At 49.4% G+C, this 14,719-nt stretch overlaps 1 protein-coding gene across 4 annotated transcripts; it reads left to right on the top strand.

The window, feature by feature from the left end:
• Window positions 1-3,391: 3,391 nt before the first annotated feature.
• Window positions 3,392-14,641, top strand: HYOU1 (hypoxia up-regulated 1). Of its 4 annotated transcripts, none has more exons than XM_079104000.1 (26): window positions 3,392-3,429; window positions 4,317-4,414; window positions 4,623-4,716; window positions 4,897-4,975; window positions 5,101-5,255; window positions 5,375-5,451; window positions 5,725-5,906; window positions 6,127-6,242; window positions 6,869-7,061; window positions 7,208-7,342; window positions 7,455-7,537; window positions 7,643-7,775; window positions 7,967-8,154; window positions 8,435-8,573; window positions 9,176-9,236; window positions 9,392-9,471; window positions 9,990-10,172; window positions 10,298-10,467; window positions 10,580-10,667; window positions 10,779-10,901; window positions 11,239-11,372; window positions 11,758-11,842; window positions 12,028-12,268; window positions 12,354-12,404; window positions 12,974-13,024; window positions 13,150-14,641. In XM_079104000.1, the coding sequence occupies exons 2-26, from the start codon at window positions 4,324-4,326 to the stop codon at window positions 13,209-13,211; spliced, it is 2,994 nt and encodes a 997-aa protein (XP_078960126.1). In that variant the 5' UTR covers window positions 3,392-3,429; window positions 4,317-4,323; the 3' UTR covers window positions 13,212-14,641. The 4 variants fall into 4 exon arrangements, with proteins under 4 accessions (XP_078960126.1, XP_078960129.1, XP_078960128.1 ...); XM_079104003.1 differs by having other exon boundaries at window positions 3,410-3,564; XM_079104002.1 differs by lacking the exon at window positions 3,392-3,429 and adding an exon at window positions 3,432-3,564 and having other exon boundaries at window positions 13,153-14,641.
• Window positions 14,642-14,719: the final 78 nt, after the last annotated feature.

The following is a 14,719-nucleotide window of genomic DNA, read 5'->3' as shown; positions in this document are numbered from 1 at the left end:
GCACAAAATTTTTTTTCATAATACCAAGACTTTAAAAACAAATTAATATTCTATTGTCTTTGAGGACACATGCTACAGCCCACTGAAGTCCCACAGAAGCATGCCTAATGCCTTCTTTGAAATGCTACCTTCCCTATCACTGTAACTTAGTTTTGCCTGCTTTTCAACTTTATGTAAGTAAAATCATGCAGTATGTACCCTTTAGCTTCTTTTCATTCCATTTTGTTTGTGGAATTCATTTAAGTTCTGTTATGTAATGGTCTCATTCTCAGTTGTATAAAATTGCCACGTTTGACTCTACAATTTATCCATCCAATTGTTGATGGTATTTGGGTAGTTTTCAGTTGTTGCCAGTAAAGCTGTTACTAACAGTTTGTTGGCAAACATATGTATAGTATGCATTTGTTAGATATAAATCAGAATAGATTTATTGAATGGCAACTATTTTTGTTTGTTTAAATTCTCGTGACCCTAGGGACTGGGACTGTAGCTCAGTGGTAGAGTTCTTGCTTCTCACATGTGGGATCCTCAGCACCAAATAAAAATAAAATAAAAAGCTATTGTGTCCATCTACAACTAAAAAATATTTTTAAATAAATAAATTCTCCTGACCTGCTGGCACAAGGGCCCATATTTGTAATCCCAGCTACTTGGGAGGCTGGACAAGAGGATTCCAAGTTTGAGGCCAGCATAGCAATTGAGGGAGATCCTGTCTCAAAATAAGAAATAAAATGGACTGGGGATAGCTCAGTTATACAGTGCCCTGGGTTAAATTCACAGGGCCACAAAAATAAATTAGTAGATAGATGAAAATAAATTCTTATAATGCAGATATCCTTCCTGATCAACACTGCCCTCAGCTCATGATGTAATTTGTGTGGTTTATAACATACATATGCCTTCGCTGACTATTCATTTTATTTTTCTGCCAGTGTCCTGCAAGACAGCAACTTTTCCTTGGGTTCTGCAGTGTTATGAAGGGATGTAGCCCTCAAATATCATTAACAACTTATTCAGTCAAGAATGAGTGAACTGGACATGGTGGGGCATGCCTGTAATCCCAGAAGTTCAGGAAGCTGAGGCAGGAGAATCAGGAGTTCAAAGCATCTCAGCAACTTAACAAGGCCCTAAGCAACTCAGTGATGCCCTGTCTCTAAATAAAATATATATATTTAAAAAGAAAAGGCTGGGGATATAGCTCAGTGGTGAACCACCCCTGGGTTCAATCCCCAGTACCAAAACAAAATGAAACAAAATGAGTGAGTTCACCTGCCAAGGTCAATCTAAATCAGTTTTACATAAAACATTTCCTATTGTTCCACAATTTGTTCTTGTGAAATACTATTCTTTCTGGTTAGAGAACAAAATAGGTGATTCCCCAGAGGACTTGCACCTGCTACACCTCCCAGGGGGACAATACTCAAGCCGAGAATTGTAACTGCAGCCAAACTGCTCCCAGCAAGGGTATTCTGGGAGTGGGAACTCTTCTAGGAACAAGGAAGACTTTTGAGCCTCTCAAAATGCAGTCATCCAATAGGTTTTTAATAGGTGTATGAATCTATGAACGTGTTTGTTTCCTGGAAGATTGTGACTTCTCATACCCATCTATATGCACCTTACACAGAGACTGCATATTACAGAGGCCCAATAAATGTTAAAATGCATGCTGCCTGTTTGAGATGAATGGAAAGAATATACCAGATATATAGTTGGCCAAAAGTAAAGTCAATTATTGAGAAGCAATCTTCTCTGTGGGACTGAACTGACAACTTATATGTCCATCATTATAGTTAAATCCCATGCTATGGAATGTTCTACAGCAAAAACAATGGGGTGAATCACACACTGACATGGAAGTCAGTCACTCCGTGGCATTATTAGTTTGAAAAAATTGCAAACAATATAATTGCATAATGTTTTATTGTTTAAGGAAGATAAAAACTACATGTTTCAGGTTTTTCTCTTTTCTGATGCAAAGGATCAAACCCTAGGCCTTGCATGTGCTAGGTTAGCACTCTACTGATCTACAACCCCAACCCCAAATTCAGAGGAAAAGGCCTAGAGGATTAAGTACCACACTGTTATCAGCAGTTACCTCCAGAGGACTGAACAGGAGATTGTAGGGTGTCAAAGGGATTTAAGCTTTATCTAGAATGAATTTTTTCCAAGATTACACTTGTGTGTAGTTTATGTAATTAAATTGTGCTAAGATTTTAAGCAAACTTCTCTTTATTTCTACCAGTTTCTCTACTACCTTAACACTGAACTATCCTAAAAGGAAGCACAACAGACCTCTCTGTGGTACTGCTGGTAGGTTTCCTTTCTAAATATAGACATCTGATCACTCTCTTCCCACCTAAGCAAGCATCATGAAAAAAGGAAGAGATAGGACTGGATGAGTTCCTTAAACATCTCGGGCTTGACAAAGTCCTGGCAGTGACAGCCAGGGCTTTCAAGAGAGTCTTCTGTAAAGTGAAGCCAGGCACTAACTTGGGGAAGAAGCACTGGCAGTCAATTTAAGACAAATGGTCTCTCCAAGAACTGCGCCTTTCTATTGGGTTAAGGCAGCAAGAGAAGATTGAGAAGTGCCAAATAGCAGAGGAGAGTGAGTTTTAATACTGTGACAAAAAATTAAAGAGCAGGGAAAGTGCACAAGATTCAATGGAAAACAAATGTACAGAAGGTAGTGCACTTACACTTAACCAATTATTGCCTCACAGATAAAAGTGTCTTTTTGTGTGTAGCGCTTTACAGTTTGGAATATTCATTCTCATACAAATGGAGCTCAAAGTCCAGGCCAAGCTCTGCCACTAGTACATTGCTTATCTTCGATCCATCAGTGAACATCCTTTTTTGTGGCTTAAGTTTCCTCAAGAAAGCGAGACGGTCGGGATGACTAAGCCTGAAGCGCAGCCATTCTCTGATGTTTAGCCAAAGCCTAGGGCAGTTCAGTACCAACTCACAAGCAAGCGCCTCTTCCTCCTGGCTGCGAAGGGGAGGCCAGGCATTCCCACTGCTCGGTCCGGGTTCCCCAGGTGACCAGAAAAAGAGGTCCGAGTGCCACAGGAACCGTGCGCCCGATTCTCTCGAGACTCAGGTCACTTCAGGGTACCCGCAGTGATGCACCCAGTTCCGAGGCCTGAGAAAGTCCCGTGGGCGCCTCGGGGCCGGTGTTGGGGAAGAGGGAGCGAAACGCGCCGGCCCGTGACGTGGTCCAATCCGTGGCGGACGCCGGCGGTTTCGCCCAGACTGGTGGACTGGCCTCTCCGCCGCCTCAGGGGCAGTACGGGAGACGGAGACGGGGGCGGGTCCAGGACGTGGCCCAATGGAGGCGCGCGCCGGGGCGGTGGGGGCGGGGCCTGGAGGCGGCGGCGCCAATGAGCGCGCGCCGCGTCCGGGGCCGGCTGGTGCGCGAGACGCCGCGGAGAGGTTGGTGGCTAATGTAACAGTTTGCAAACCGAGGGGAGTTGTGAAGGGCGCGGGCTGGGGGCGCGCAGCCGGCCTCGTGGGTACGCCCGTGCTGCGTTTGTCCCAGAGACGGGGCCACAGGAGCGGAGGCCAGAGGTAGCTGGGGTGGGGATGGAGAGGGGGCCCGGCCACCACTCTTAGGGGAGGTAGCGTGCTGCCTCCGGGGGCGGGTCGGTCGCGGGAGTGAGGGCCGCAGGTGCGTTGGGCCCAGCAGTTCGGGCCCTGGGTCGCCCCCACGCGCTAGGGGTGGGCCGGGATGCGTTTCCGGGAGTAAGAGCGGCCGCCTTCGTCAGGTGAGACTTAGGCGAACACCGGGTACTCGATACCCACCCGACAAGTAACCTTACAGCTCCGGGCACAGCGTCTGTGTGGGCAGTGGGGTGGAATGGGAAAGAGGAGCGGGCAGGACCACCCGCAGGGATGCCGAGTAGTAGACGGGCCCGTCTAGCCCAGCCACCTCCAACGTCATCGCCTCTCAGTTCCTGCCCTGGCCCAGCCTGGTTTTCCCCACCACCGGGAGCTCCAGGTGTGAGGAGGTAGTTAAGCCGGGCGCAAGGATTCCTGGCCCCACCCGGAGAGCCTGACAGCAGGCACAGCGCTGTGGTGCACCAGTTACTGCTTGAGCAGTGGCCCTAAGGCCCTGATCTCGTTCCTCTTGTCCTCTTACCTTCTCTGTTTAGAGATGTGATGGAGCCAAAATTTATGCTCTTTGGGCCATTCAGTGGACACTTCTGGGATGATTAGAACAGTTGGAACTCATCAAGAAGGAGGGGATTCTAGACTGCTCTGTTCTGGGATGTCAGTTCTGCTGAAGGCATCCAGTTGCAAGTGTTTTTTTCCTCCTCCAGGGGCATAATGGCAACCACAGTCAGAAGGCAGAGGCCAAGGAAGCTAGCCTGTTGGGTCTTGATGGCTGTCCTCTTGGCAGACCTATTGGCACTGAGTGGTATGTACCCTGCTGAGGGATGAACAGAAAAAATGATTGGTGCAAGGGGCATGAGGCTCCTGGTCAGAAATTTCTACAGTTGCTGTACCCAGTCCTTTTTTTCTTTGTTTTGTGCTATCTTTCTCCGTGGAAAGTGGAATGCTGTTATTAGAAGGCCCAAAGGAAGTGGGGAATAAGGGGGCTAACTGACAAACTGTTTTCCTGTCAGACACGCTGGCAGTGATGTCTGTGGACCTGGGCAGTGAGTCCATGAAGGTGGCCATCGTCAAACCTGGAGTGCCCATGGAGATTGTCTTGAACAAGTGAGGGGAGCCCCACTGTCAAGGGTGGGCAATGGAGGCTGGGCTCCCAAGTGGGTGTATGTTCCTCATGGTGCTCACAACAGACTTTAGGGTCTGAGTTAGTGAATGAGTGTGGAGTAGTGAGACTCCTGGGTTCCTACCCTGCATCAGGTACCAAGGCCTAATGTCTCTTTTCCTCAGGGAATCTCGGAGGAAAACCCCAGTAACTGTGACCCTAAAAGAAAATGAAAGATTCTTTGGAGACAGTGCAGCAGCGATGGTGAGTCAGCAGCCCCCTTCTCAGAATGATGGACTCAAATGTTTACTTATTGATCTCTGTGATATAAGAGGCAGCCATGCTAAGTCTGGGCATCTAACACTTTGCTCCTTCTTTACCTCCTCCAGGCCATCAAGAACCCAAAGGCTACATTACGATACTTCCAGCACCTTCTAGGGAAACAGGCAGATAATCCCCATGTTGCCCTGTATCGGGCCCGTTTTCCAGAGCATGAGCTAAACTTTGACCCACAGAGGCAGACTGTGTACTTCCAGATCAGCCCGTGAGTGTTCTGTTGTGAAAGGCGGGCTCAGCAGCCCTACTGGGCTCCATGATGGCATCATTCATGATTGTCGTGCCTTAGTGTTTGACTATCCTTTCCTCCAACTACCCTCCTCTTAGGCAGCTGCGGTTCTCACCTGAGGAGGTTCTGGGCATGGTTCTCAATTACTCCCGTTCCCTGGCTGAAGATTTTGCAGGTGAGTGTCAAGGTAGAGACAGCAGGAGTCGGGCTCCCTGGGCTCTAAAACTTTGATTCTCAAACAGAGCCACTTTTGCCTCCCAATGAACATTAGTCAGTGTCTGAAGACATACTCGGTTGTCAAAACAAGGGATATGGTACAAGGGCCTCTAGTGGGTGGAGGATGCTGCCTGCACAGAACAGCCCCCAACATCAGAATTATCTGACCCCAAATGTCACACCTTATGTGAGGTATATAGCAGCTGGGACCCTGTTCTGTTGTCCTCTGTAGAGCAGCCCATCAAGGATGCCGTCATCACTGTGCCAGCCTTCTTCAACCAGGCTGAGCGTCGAGCTGTGCTGCAAGCTGCCCAAATGGCTGGCCTTAAAGTACTGCAGCTGATTAATGACAACACTGCCACTGCCCTCAGCTATGGTGTCTTCCGTCGGAAGGATATCAACACCACTGCGCAGGTGAGCCAGGGAGGCCTCTTGACCGCGTGCAAGGTGACTGACTTTGAGGGTGGAAGTCACTTGGCTCATTTTGCATCTTGTTTGCATGGTTGGTCCATACAGCAACCTCCTCTCAGTCACCACTGAAACTACTCAGGATTTTTTTGAGAGTTGGGCAGCTTCTTGGATGCCCTTGGCTTTTGATAAGGTTCTTGTGACAGTTTCCTTGCTGTTTCCATAGAATATCATGTTCTATGACATGGGCTCAGGCAGCACCGTGTGCACCATCGTGACCTACCAGACTGTGAAAACCAAGGAAGCTGGGATGCAACCACAGCTACAGATCCGGGGGGTAGGGTAAGTGGGAGCTGGGAGAACTTAAGATCCTCAGGTCAGGAATCCTCTCCTGGGTAAAGCATCAGTCATGGTAGGGGAGCTATCCCAAAGAGTAAGGGGAGGACAGTTTGGGGATACTAAACGCAGGGAGGTTCCTGAACTTAAGAAAATTCATGAGGCTACAGGACATATGCAGAGTGTCAAATTCAGTTCTTCAGGACAGCTGACATCCTGGAATAGCACAGATCTCCTCATGCATGTTCCACTAGCCTTGTCTGTTTCTCCTTTATAGCACATGAGTGCTTATGATTTCATATTAGCAGGGCCATTCAAATGCTAGATCAGAAACTTCTTGACAGCAGGGACCATGTTTCTCCCCCAGTTCCTCCTCTCACATTTGTACTTCCAGAAACAAGTACATAGTTGATGCTCAGTGAATGCTGTTGAATGAGTGGGTGGATGAACTGCCACTGTAAGGTGTGAAGTGTGCTGTGGAGAATTGAGGATGGAGTATGTGTCCACACTTGAGGCACTGAGGGTGAACAGGGTCCCTGAAACAAGGACAGGGTACCACCCGAGGATGAGATTTAGGCTCCTGAACCAATGAAGAGCATTGTGTTCCTCACATCATCTCTGCTCCTTAATAGTTTTGACCGTACCCTGGGGGGCCTGGAGATGGAGCTCCGGCTACGTGAGCACCTAGCTGGACTCTTTAATGAACAGCGCAAGGGTCAGAGAGCCAAGGATGTGCGGGAGAACCCACGTGCCATGGCCAAGCTGCTGCGGGAGGCCAATCGACTCAAAACTGTCCTGAGTGCCAACGCTGACCACATGGCCCAGGTGCTCACGTGGGGCTGCTTGGGGACAAACTTGCCCCACCCAGAGAATGGAGGGTCCTGCCATTCTCCCAAAATCCTATTCCTATGGATTCTGCCCTGCCCACCCAGATAGCAGGACCTGGGCATGAACCCTTTCATCTCCCCTAGATCGAGGGCCTGATGGACGATGTGGATTTCAAGGCAAAAGTGACCCGAGTGGAATTTGAGGAGCTGTGTGCAGACTTGTTTGAGCGGGTGCCTGGACCTGTCCAGCAGGCCCTGCAGAGTGCTGAAATGAGCTTGGTGAGGACGCAGGGGGAGGTGGGGCAGGACAGGTAGATATCAAGTGGGGAGGGTCAGTGCTAAAGAAGAGCATTAACTACTTACAGTCACACCTCTTCTTTCCTCACTGTAGGATGAGATTGAACAGGTGATCCTGGTGGGTGGGGCCACTCGAGTTCCCAAGGTTCAGGAGGTGCTGCTGAAGGCTGTGGGCAAGTGAGTGTGGGGGCAGGCATTTCTGCAGGACTGGGCAGCTAGAGGGAGGAGGAGAGGAAATCCAGGCTCCTGGGTGGGTGGCTCTGAAGCTTGGGACTCTCTTAGGGAGGAGCTGGGCAAGAACATCAACGCAGATGAAGCTGCTGCCATGGGGGCTGTGTATCAGGCAGCTGCACTGAGCAAAGCCTTCAAAGTGAAGCCATTTGTTGTCCGTGATGCAGTGGTCTACCCCATTCTGGTGAGTGAACCGTTCTAATCAGGAGATGAGTTCCCTTTGCCTCTCCAAGTGCAATCTCACTTGCCTACACTAGCCTGTCCTGTTGTTTTTCAACTGAGACCCCCTCCATTCCCTACCTTGAGAGAGACCCACCATCCCTACCCCAGAACCTGTTCTGGTTCTCCAGTGTGCCTTCTCTGCCTGCTGTGTAGGTGGAGTTCACAAGGGAGGTCGAGGATGAGCCCGGGGTTCGCAGTCTGAAGCACAATAAGCGTGTGCTCTTCTCTAGAATGGGGCCTTACCCTCAACGCAAAGTCATCACCTTTAACCGCTACAGCCATGATTTCAACTTCCACATCAACTACGGTGACCTGGGCTTCCTGGGGCCTGAGGATCTTCGGTGAGGGGCGGTGGGACAGGATGGGAGTTCCAGGGAAGGGTGGTGTGGCTGCCAGATGACCTGAGGATTTGGGGGAGGAGGATGTGGGTCCTGCAGGCTGAAGTGGGAAGCAGGTAGTTGGGTTAGGGTGAGGTTGTAAGCAGCCTCTCCTAGGAGTGCTTCCATCCTCGGCTCATCCTAGGGTTGGGCCCATGACCTCTCAGACCCTGAGGCTCTATAACCTGGTATTGAAGGTGAGATGGGTGGCTCTCCTCAAACTCTTTTTTTCCCTCTCAACCAGGGTCTTTGGCTCCCAAAATCTGACCACAGTGAAGCTAAAAGGTGTGGGTGAGAGCTTCAAAAAGTATCCTGACTACGAGTCCAAGGGCATCAAGGCACACTTCAACCTGGATGAGAGTGGTGTGCTCAGTCTAGATAGGGTGAGAGCAAAAGGAGACCCTGTGTGCAGGGCTGGGGCCTGGCTCTGTCAGCCTTTCCAAAAGTGGGTTTACAGGATAAACAGGACACTCTTGGCTTAGACAAAAACTAACTCTTCAGGGCTAGCAAACTCTGACGCCCTCTTTTGTGGCCTTTTTCATGACCTATACATGCTTATGGACATTTTAACTTGCTTAGAGGGAACTAAAGCATGGTTAAGAAACATTTTTTTTTTTTTTTTTTTTCCTGTGATGATGGAACCCAGCCTGTAGCCTTGATGTACTGGGTAAGGGCCCTGGCCTGAAAAACCTATTTTTGAAGATCAGTTCTGGGCTTAATGTCTTCTAGCAGATAACTTTGGGAAATGATGACCCATGGAGACATGGAGGCTGTGAGGAGAAAAGAGGAACTATGATCCTGTCCTCAGAGCTCATAATCAAAAGGGGGTAGGGTAACCACCCAGGAGTCCTTAGAAAAGGTAGGTGAGAGACTAGGCCAGCACAGCTGCCAGGCCCAGAGCATGCATAAGCAGGTACTTATCATGGCAGGGTGTTTGTGGAGAAATATGGGTTGGTATGTGCATTTATTTTGAACCCGTCTTTAGGTGGAGTCTGTGTTTGAGACCCTGGTGGAGGACAGCCCAGAGGAGGAATCTACTCTTACCAGTAAGAATGAGCATGTCTGTATATGCATGTGTGCATGCACAAATGGGAACATATTCATGTGCAGCTTGGGGAGGGTGGACAGGGCATTGTCCTTGGGTCAGGGATCAAGTCACTGTGTGGTTCCCCTTTGATCTTTTGGGCTTCCTTTCCCCTAGAACTTGGAAACACCATTTCCAGCCTCTTTGGAGGTAGTACTACACCAGACACCAAAGAGAATGCGACTGATGCTGTCCAGGTAAGATCAGGATGGAGACGAGGGGAGCCTGGAGAGCAGTGTGGGGCCAGCAGAGGCAGGGAGACAGGTGGACATCCCAGCTACCTGGGTGGGATTCAGAGGACCTCATCTTCCCCGTCAGCCTGTGCCAGTTTACCATTTCCTCCTCTTGTTCTTCTGAACTGGGAGCCATTCTCTGTCCCAGAACCCAAACTCACTTCTCTCATGCCCAGATGTTCTCCCTTTGTCCATCTAGACTGCTACTGACTAAAGAGTCCAGACTCTTTGCCTGTGATTGTCATCCGTCTACCCCCAAGCTGTGTTCTGAGTGATGATCCCCCCCCTTTTTTTTTTTCTTTGCGGTACTGGGGATCGAACTCAGGGCCTTGTGCTTGTGAGGCAAGCACTCTACCAGCAGAGCTATCTCCCCAGCCCGGGATGATCCCTTTTAAAGCAGAGGAGCTGCTGTGACTTGACCAGGCCTGGTCCACAGGCTCTTCTAGTGATTGTAATGTGAGGTGCCTGTGATTGTTTCCCAGGAAGAAGAGGAGAGCCCTGCAGAGGGGAGCAAGGATGAGCCTGGGGAGCAGGCGGAGCTCAAGGAAGAAGCTGAGCCCCCAGTGGAGGATACCTCTCAGATTCCACCTCCTGAGCCTAAAGAGGACACCCCTGAGGGAGAAAAGCCTCCTGAAAAAGAAAGTGGGGACAAGTCTGAAGCCCAGGTGAACTGCAGGTTGCAGAAGGCCAGTGGACCCAGGAACAAAGGGAGTGGATAAACTCCTCTTTATTCCTTACCTTGTGGAGAAGGCAGAGGCCTTTTCTGATATCCCCAACTCTTCCCTCCCAGAAGTCCAGTGAGAAGGCGGAGGCAGGACCTGAGGGTGGCCCTCCAGCCCCTGAGGAGAAGAAGCAAAAGCCTGCCCGGAAGCAGAGGATGGTAGAGGAGATCGGGGTGGAGCTGGTAGTTTTGGACCTGCCTGACTTGCCTGAGGATGAGCTGGCTCGTTCAGTGCAGAAGTAAGTAAAGACTGCGTGTGCATGTGTAAGGTAGGCAGGGTGTGGAATGTGTACTGGGCAGGGTCTGAGTTCTAACCTACCTCTCCCTCATCCCTGGTTCTTTGACCCACAGACTTGAGGACTTGACTCTCCGAGACCTAGAGAAGCAGGAAAGGGAGAAAGCGGCCAATAGCTTGGAAGCTTTCATCTTTGAGACCCAGGTTGGCAGGCCGGGGCAGCATCCCCTTCCCCCTGGCACTTGGATTGGAGGCACCTGTCTCTGAGTCTTGCCCTTGGACTCACTGCATGAATGCATTTGTGTCCCTTGCTAGGACAAGCTGTACCAGCCTGAGTACCAGGAAGTGTCCACTGAGGAACAGCGTGAGGAGATCTCTGGGAAACTCAGTGCTGCATCTACCTGGCTGGAGGATGAGGGCTTTGGGGCCACCACTGTGGTAAGGGGCCTCCCATGAAGTGGTGGGCAGGATGAAATTTCCTCTCCCAGGGTCAGAGAGAATGAGAAGAGCTGGGGTGCAAGGCTGTAAGCAGGGATGTAGGCTGGGCACAGTGGTGCACACCTGAAGACCTGGCTAATTGGGAGGCTGAAGCAAGAGGATCATTTGAGTCCAGGAGTTTGGGGCCCGCCTAGGCAAATAAGGGGGTTCAGTGATAGTGCACCTGCCCCACATGCATGAGTCCTTGGGTTCATTTCCCAGTACCAACCAAAACAAGGACCCAGGGCTGACTCTAGAGCTCTCCTGTCATCCCCTCTACCCATCCCATTTCCCTCAGATGTTGAAGGAGAAGCTGGCCGAACTGAGGAAGTTGTGCCAAGGGCTATTTTTCCGAGTGGAAGAACGCAGGAAGTGGCCTGAACGGCTCTCTGCCCTTGACAATCTCCTCAACCATTCCAGCATGTTTCTCAAGTGAGTGACCCTTGTACCCTTTCTTGACTGTTCAGTTCTGCCACGGCCATGGCTTATTCCCATCCACTTTATTTATTTATTTTTAATTCTAAACTTTTCTCTTTCTCTTTCTTTCTTTCTTTCTTTCTTTCTTTCTTTCTTTCTTTCTTTCTTTCTTTCTTTCTTTCTTTCTTTCTTTCTTTTTCTTTTCTTTCTTTCTTTCTTTCTTTCTTTCTTTCTTTCTTTCTTTCTTTCTTTCTTTCTTTCTTTCTTTCTTTTTCTTTTCTTTCTTTCTTTCTTAACAAATGGGATATATGTTGTTTCTGTTTGTACATCCCATCCACTTTATATTCCCCACACACCAATCCCCATGCCGCAGGGCTGATTTTCTCTTCTCTGGCTCCAGGGGCGCCCGACTCATCCCAGAAATGGACCAGATCTTTACTGAAGTGGAGATGACAACTTTAGAGAAAGTCATCAATGAGACCTGGGTAATCACTGGGTGAATACATAACTGGACACTTAGCTGGTGTGTGGGGCTGGTGGCCAACGGTGGCAGAGTGACTTCCAGACTGTGGGAAGAGCGTGAGGCTGGGTAGGGCTGTGATTTCATCTGGGACAGAAGCACCTGCTCTCTCCATGTGTGGCTCTGAGCCTGTTTTGGCCTCACCCACAGGCCTGGAAGAATGCAACTATGGCCGAGCAAGCCAAGCTTCCTGCCACAGAGAAGCCGGTGTTGCTCTCAAAAGACATCGAGGCCAAGATGATGGCCCTAGACCGCGAGGTGCAATATCTGCTCAATAAGGCCAAGTTTGCTAAGCCCCGGCCCCGGCCCAGGGACAAGAATGGCACCCGAACAGAGCCTCCCCTCAATGCCAGTGCCAGTGACCAGGGGGAGAAAGTCATCCCACCAGCAGGTGAGGGCAGCGTACCTGGCTCCAAGTCCTGGTGGGAAGGGAAAAGGCCTCCTCTCCCTGCATCTTACTGCTGGTTTTCCTCTAGGCCACACTGAGGATGCGAAGCCCATTTCAGAACCTGAGAAAGTAGAGACTCGTGAGTTGGGAAAACTATGGTTGGGAACGGGAATGTTGCATTAGCCTAGAAGTAGGGAAAATGAAAAGCACAGCCTGTTTCTGGATAGCCTGTGAACTGTGGATGGCCTTTACTCTTTTGAAGTATTTTGTTTTCTTTATTTTTATTAAAGCTTATAGTTTTACATAGTACTTGTGTTCATCCCAACAAACTCATACTTGAAGTATTGTTTTTAAAAAAAGAAGGCATAGAGACCAAATGTGGCTTACATACTCTAAAATACTTACTAACTGGCTGTTTTTGGTTTTGGTACTGGGGATTGAACCCAGGGCCACCTAACCACTGAGCCACGTCCCCAGCCTTTTTTGTATTTTATTTAGAGACAGAGTCTCAATAAATTGCTTAGGGCCTCCCTAATTGCTGAGGTTGACTTTGATCTCATGATCCTCGTGCCTCAGCCTCCCAAGCTGCTGGGATTACAGGTGTGCGACACCATACCCAGCCTAACTGGCTCTTTGCAGAAATTGTAGTCTCTCCATTAGCTTCTCCCTCTTTTCTGTAGACACTAATCTATTCCTTCCAAAACACAGGATCTGAACCAGAAGACACTGAGCCTCTGGAGTTAGGAGGTCCTGGAGTAGGTAAGGATGGAACTGGGATATGCTGGGTAGCGTGGTGAGCTTGGAGGGAAAATACCTGCAAAGAATTGGGGCCCACTTACCTCAGTTTCACTTGTCATCCTTTCCTTGCTCTTCCCAACTCCCAGCAGACTCTGAACAGAAGCAGAAGGCAGGACAGAAGAGGCCTTTGAAGAATGATGAGCTATAACCCCCACTTTCAGTCTCCCCACTCATCTCCAGCCCCTTCTCCTACCACCTCTATTTATTACACATCGGGGTGGGGGAAGGGGCTGGTCCTGCCCTCAGGGGCTCAAATTCCTTCTCATGGATGGGAGTGTGGAGAAGGGGCAGGATGGGCCACTCACCAGTTCCTTCTGGGGTTAGCTGTGCGTTTAAAACCTGAACTTAATTCTGATTCCCCAGCCCTACCCCTGGTTCCCTACCCATTTGGCCCTACATTTGGGAAAAATCACTATTATGTCTTAATTATTTGCCTGTGGGTAGGTGAGAGAACAGTCAGGAGTGGTAGTGGGAAGGATGTCCTGGGACAGTGCTCTCTGAGCATCTTTCCCTCCTTTCCCCTTCTACCATGAAATCAATGTCCCATTTGGGCCAGTGTCTACAGGGCCTTGGTCACCAGGTTTGGTTTCCAAGTGCCTATCTATGCTCCTCTTCCAAGGTCTTCTCTTCCCATAACTCCTCCCCCCAGTTCCCATCTGGCTCCTCTTTTCATTCTTTTCCTTGGCTTCATGGTACAAGTTGGGCAGTTCTCTGCCCCTTGCCCAAAGCCTACCATCTGAATTGGCTGGAGTAAATCTGAAGTATTACCACCAGCATGTTTGGCCCCTAGTGGCCAGAGTTGGCAGGGAGTGTGTAAGAAGGAAATCAGCTGCTCTCCAGGGAGTGAGATGTACAGAAGTGCTGAAGCCCCTACCTACGGGCTCTTGGGCCCAGGAAAGCCATGTGGAGTAGCTGGCATGGATACCACCATCATGCAGGCACTCAAAATCCTTACCTTCCCAATAGCCTAGTGCTACAGGTTCTTATGACTACCTGCCCCCATCTCTCCTACTATTCTGCCCCTTCCAGACAGAGCCTTCCCTCTACCCCTGCCCCTCTGGGCTGACCAAAATGTGCTTTCTACTGTGAGCCCCTGTCCCAAGACCCTGGGGGATGGAGAGAACATGGTGTGAATGTAAAAATGCCACCTCAGTCTTTGAGGAGGGCTTTGTGGGTAAAGGAAGAACAGGACTGACCTGCCTTGTACACGTTGCTCTGCTAGGATGGGGGCCCTTTCCCCACTATGCTGAGGCCTAGGGAGCCTGTCCTCCAGTATTCTGTCTGTAGCAGGAGTGAGGGCTGCCACCCCAGCTCTAGGTCAAGGGCAAACCTGGTTGTGTCAGTCGTTTTGTCTCTCATTTTATTTTTCCTCTCCACTTTTTTTTTTTTTTTTTTTTTTTGCCACATTGGCAGAGAGGGGCCTCTAAGGGTCCCATCCCCACCCCCATCCCTTCCTCTTCTGTATGTTTGAGTTCTTTCATTAGCAGTTGAGGCTGGTTGGACAGGTTTGAATCAAATCGTACTTTGCTCCATTGTTAATTGAGAAATTGTTTCAATAAAATATTCTTTTCTACAGTTTTTGTGCTTTGCTTTTTAAAAATGTTTATTTCCTGAACATAAATAATGCATGTTTAGTACAGAAAACTAAGATAGAAG

Source organism: Sciurus vulgaris (genome assembly GCF_902686455.1).
Source record: "Sciurus vulgaris genome assembly, chromosome: 11".
Lineage (NCBI taxonomy): Eukaryota > Metazoa > Chordata > Mammalia > Rodentia > Sciuridae > Sciurus > Sciurus vulgaris.
The sequence above is the reverse complement of the archived record's forward strand: the minus strand, read 5'-3'. Positions and strand labels throughout refer to the sequence as shown.

Bases quoted from the DNA above. Each gene is read 5' to 3' on its own strand.
- HYOU1 (XM_079104000.1), top strand. From the start codon at position 4,324: ATGGCAACCACAGTCAGAAGGCAGAGGCCAAGGAAGCTAGCCTGTTGG. The intron at 7,343-7,454 runs GTGAGGACGCAG...TCCTCACTGTAG, and splicing joins AGAGTGCTGAAATGAGCTTG to GATGAGATTGAACAGGTGAT. The intron at 9,237-9,391 runs GTAAGAATGAGC...CCTTTCCCCTAG, and splicing joins GGAGGAATCTACTCTTACCA to AACTTGGAAACACCATTTCC.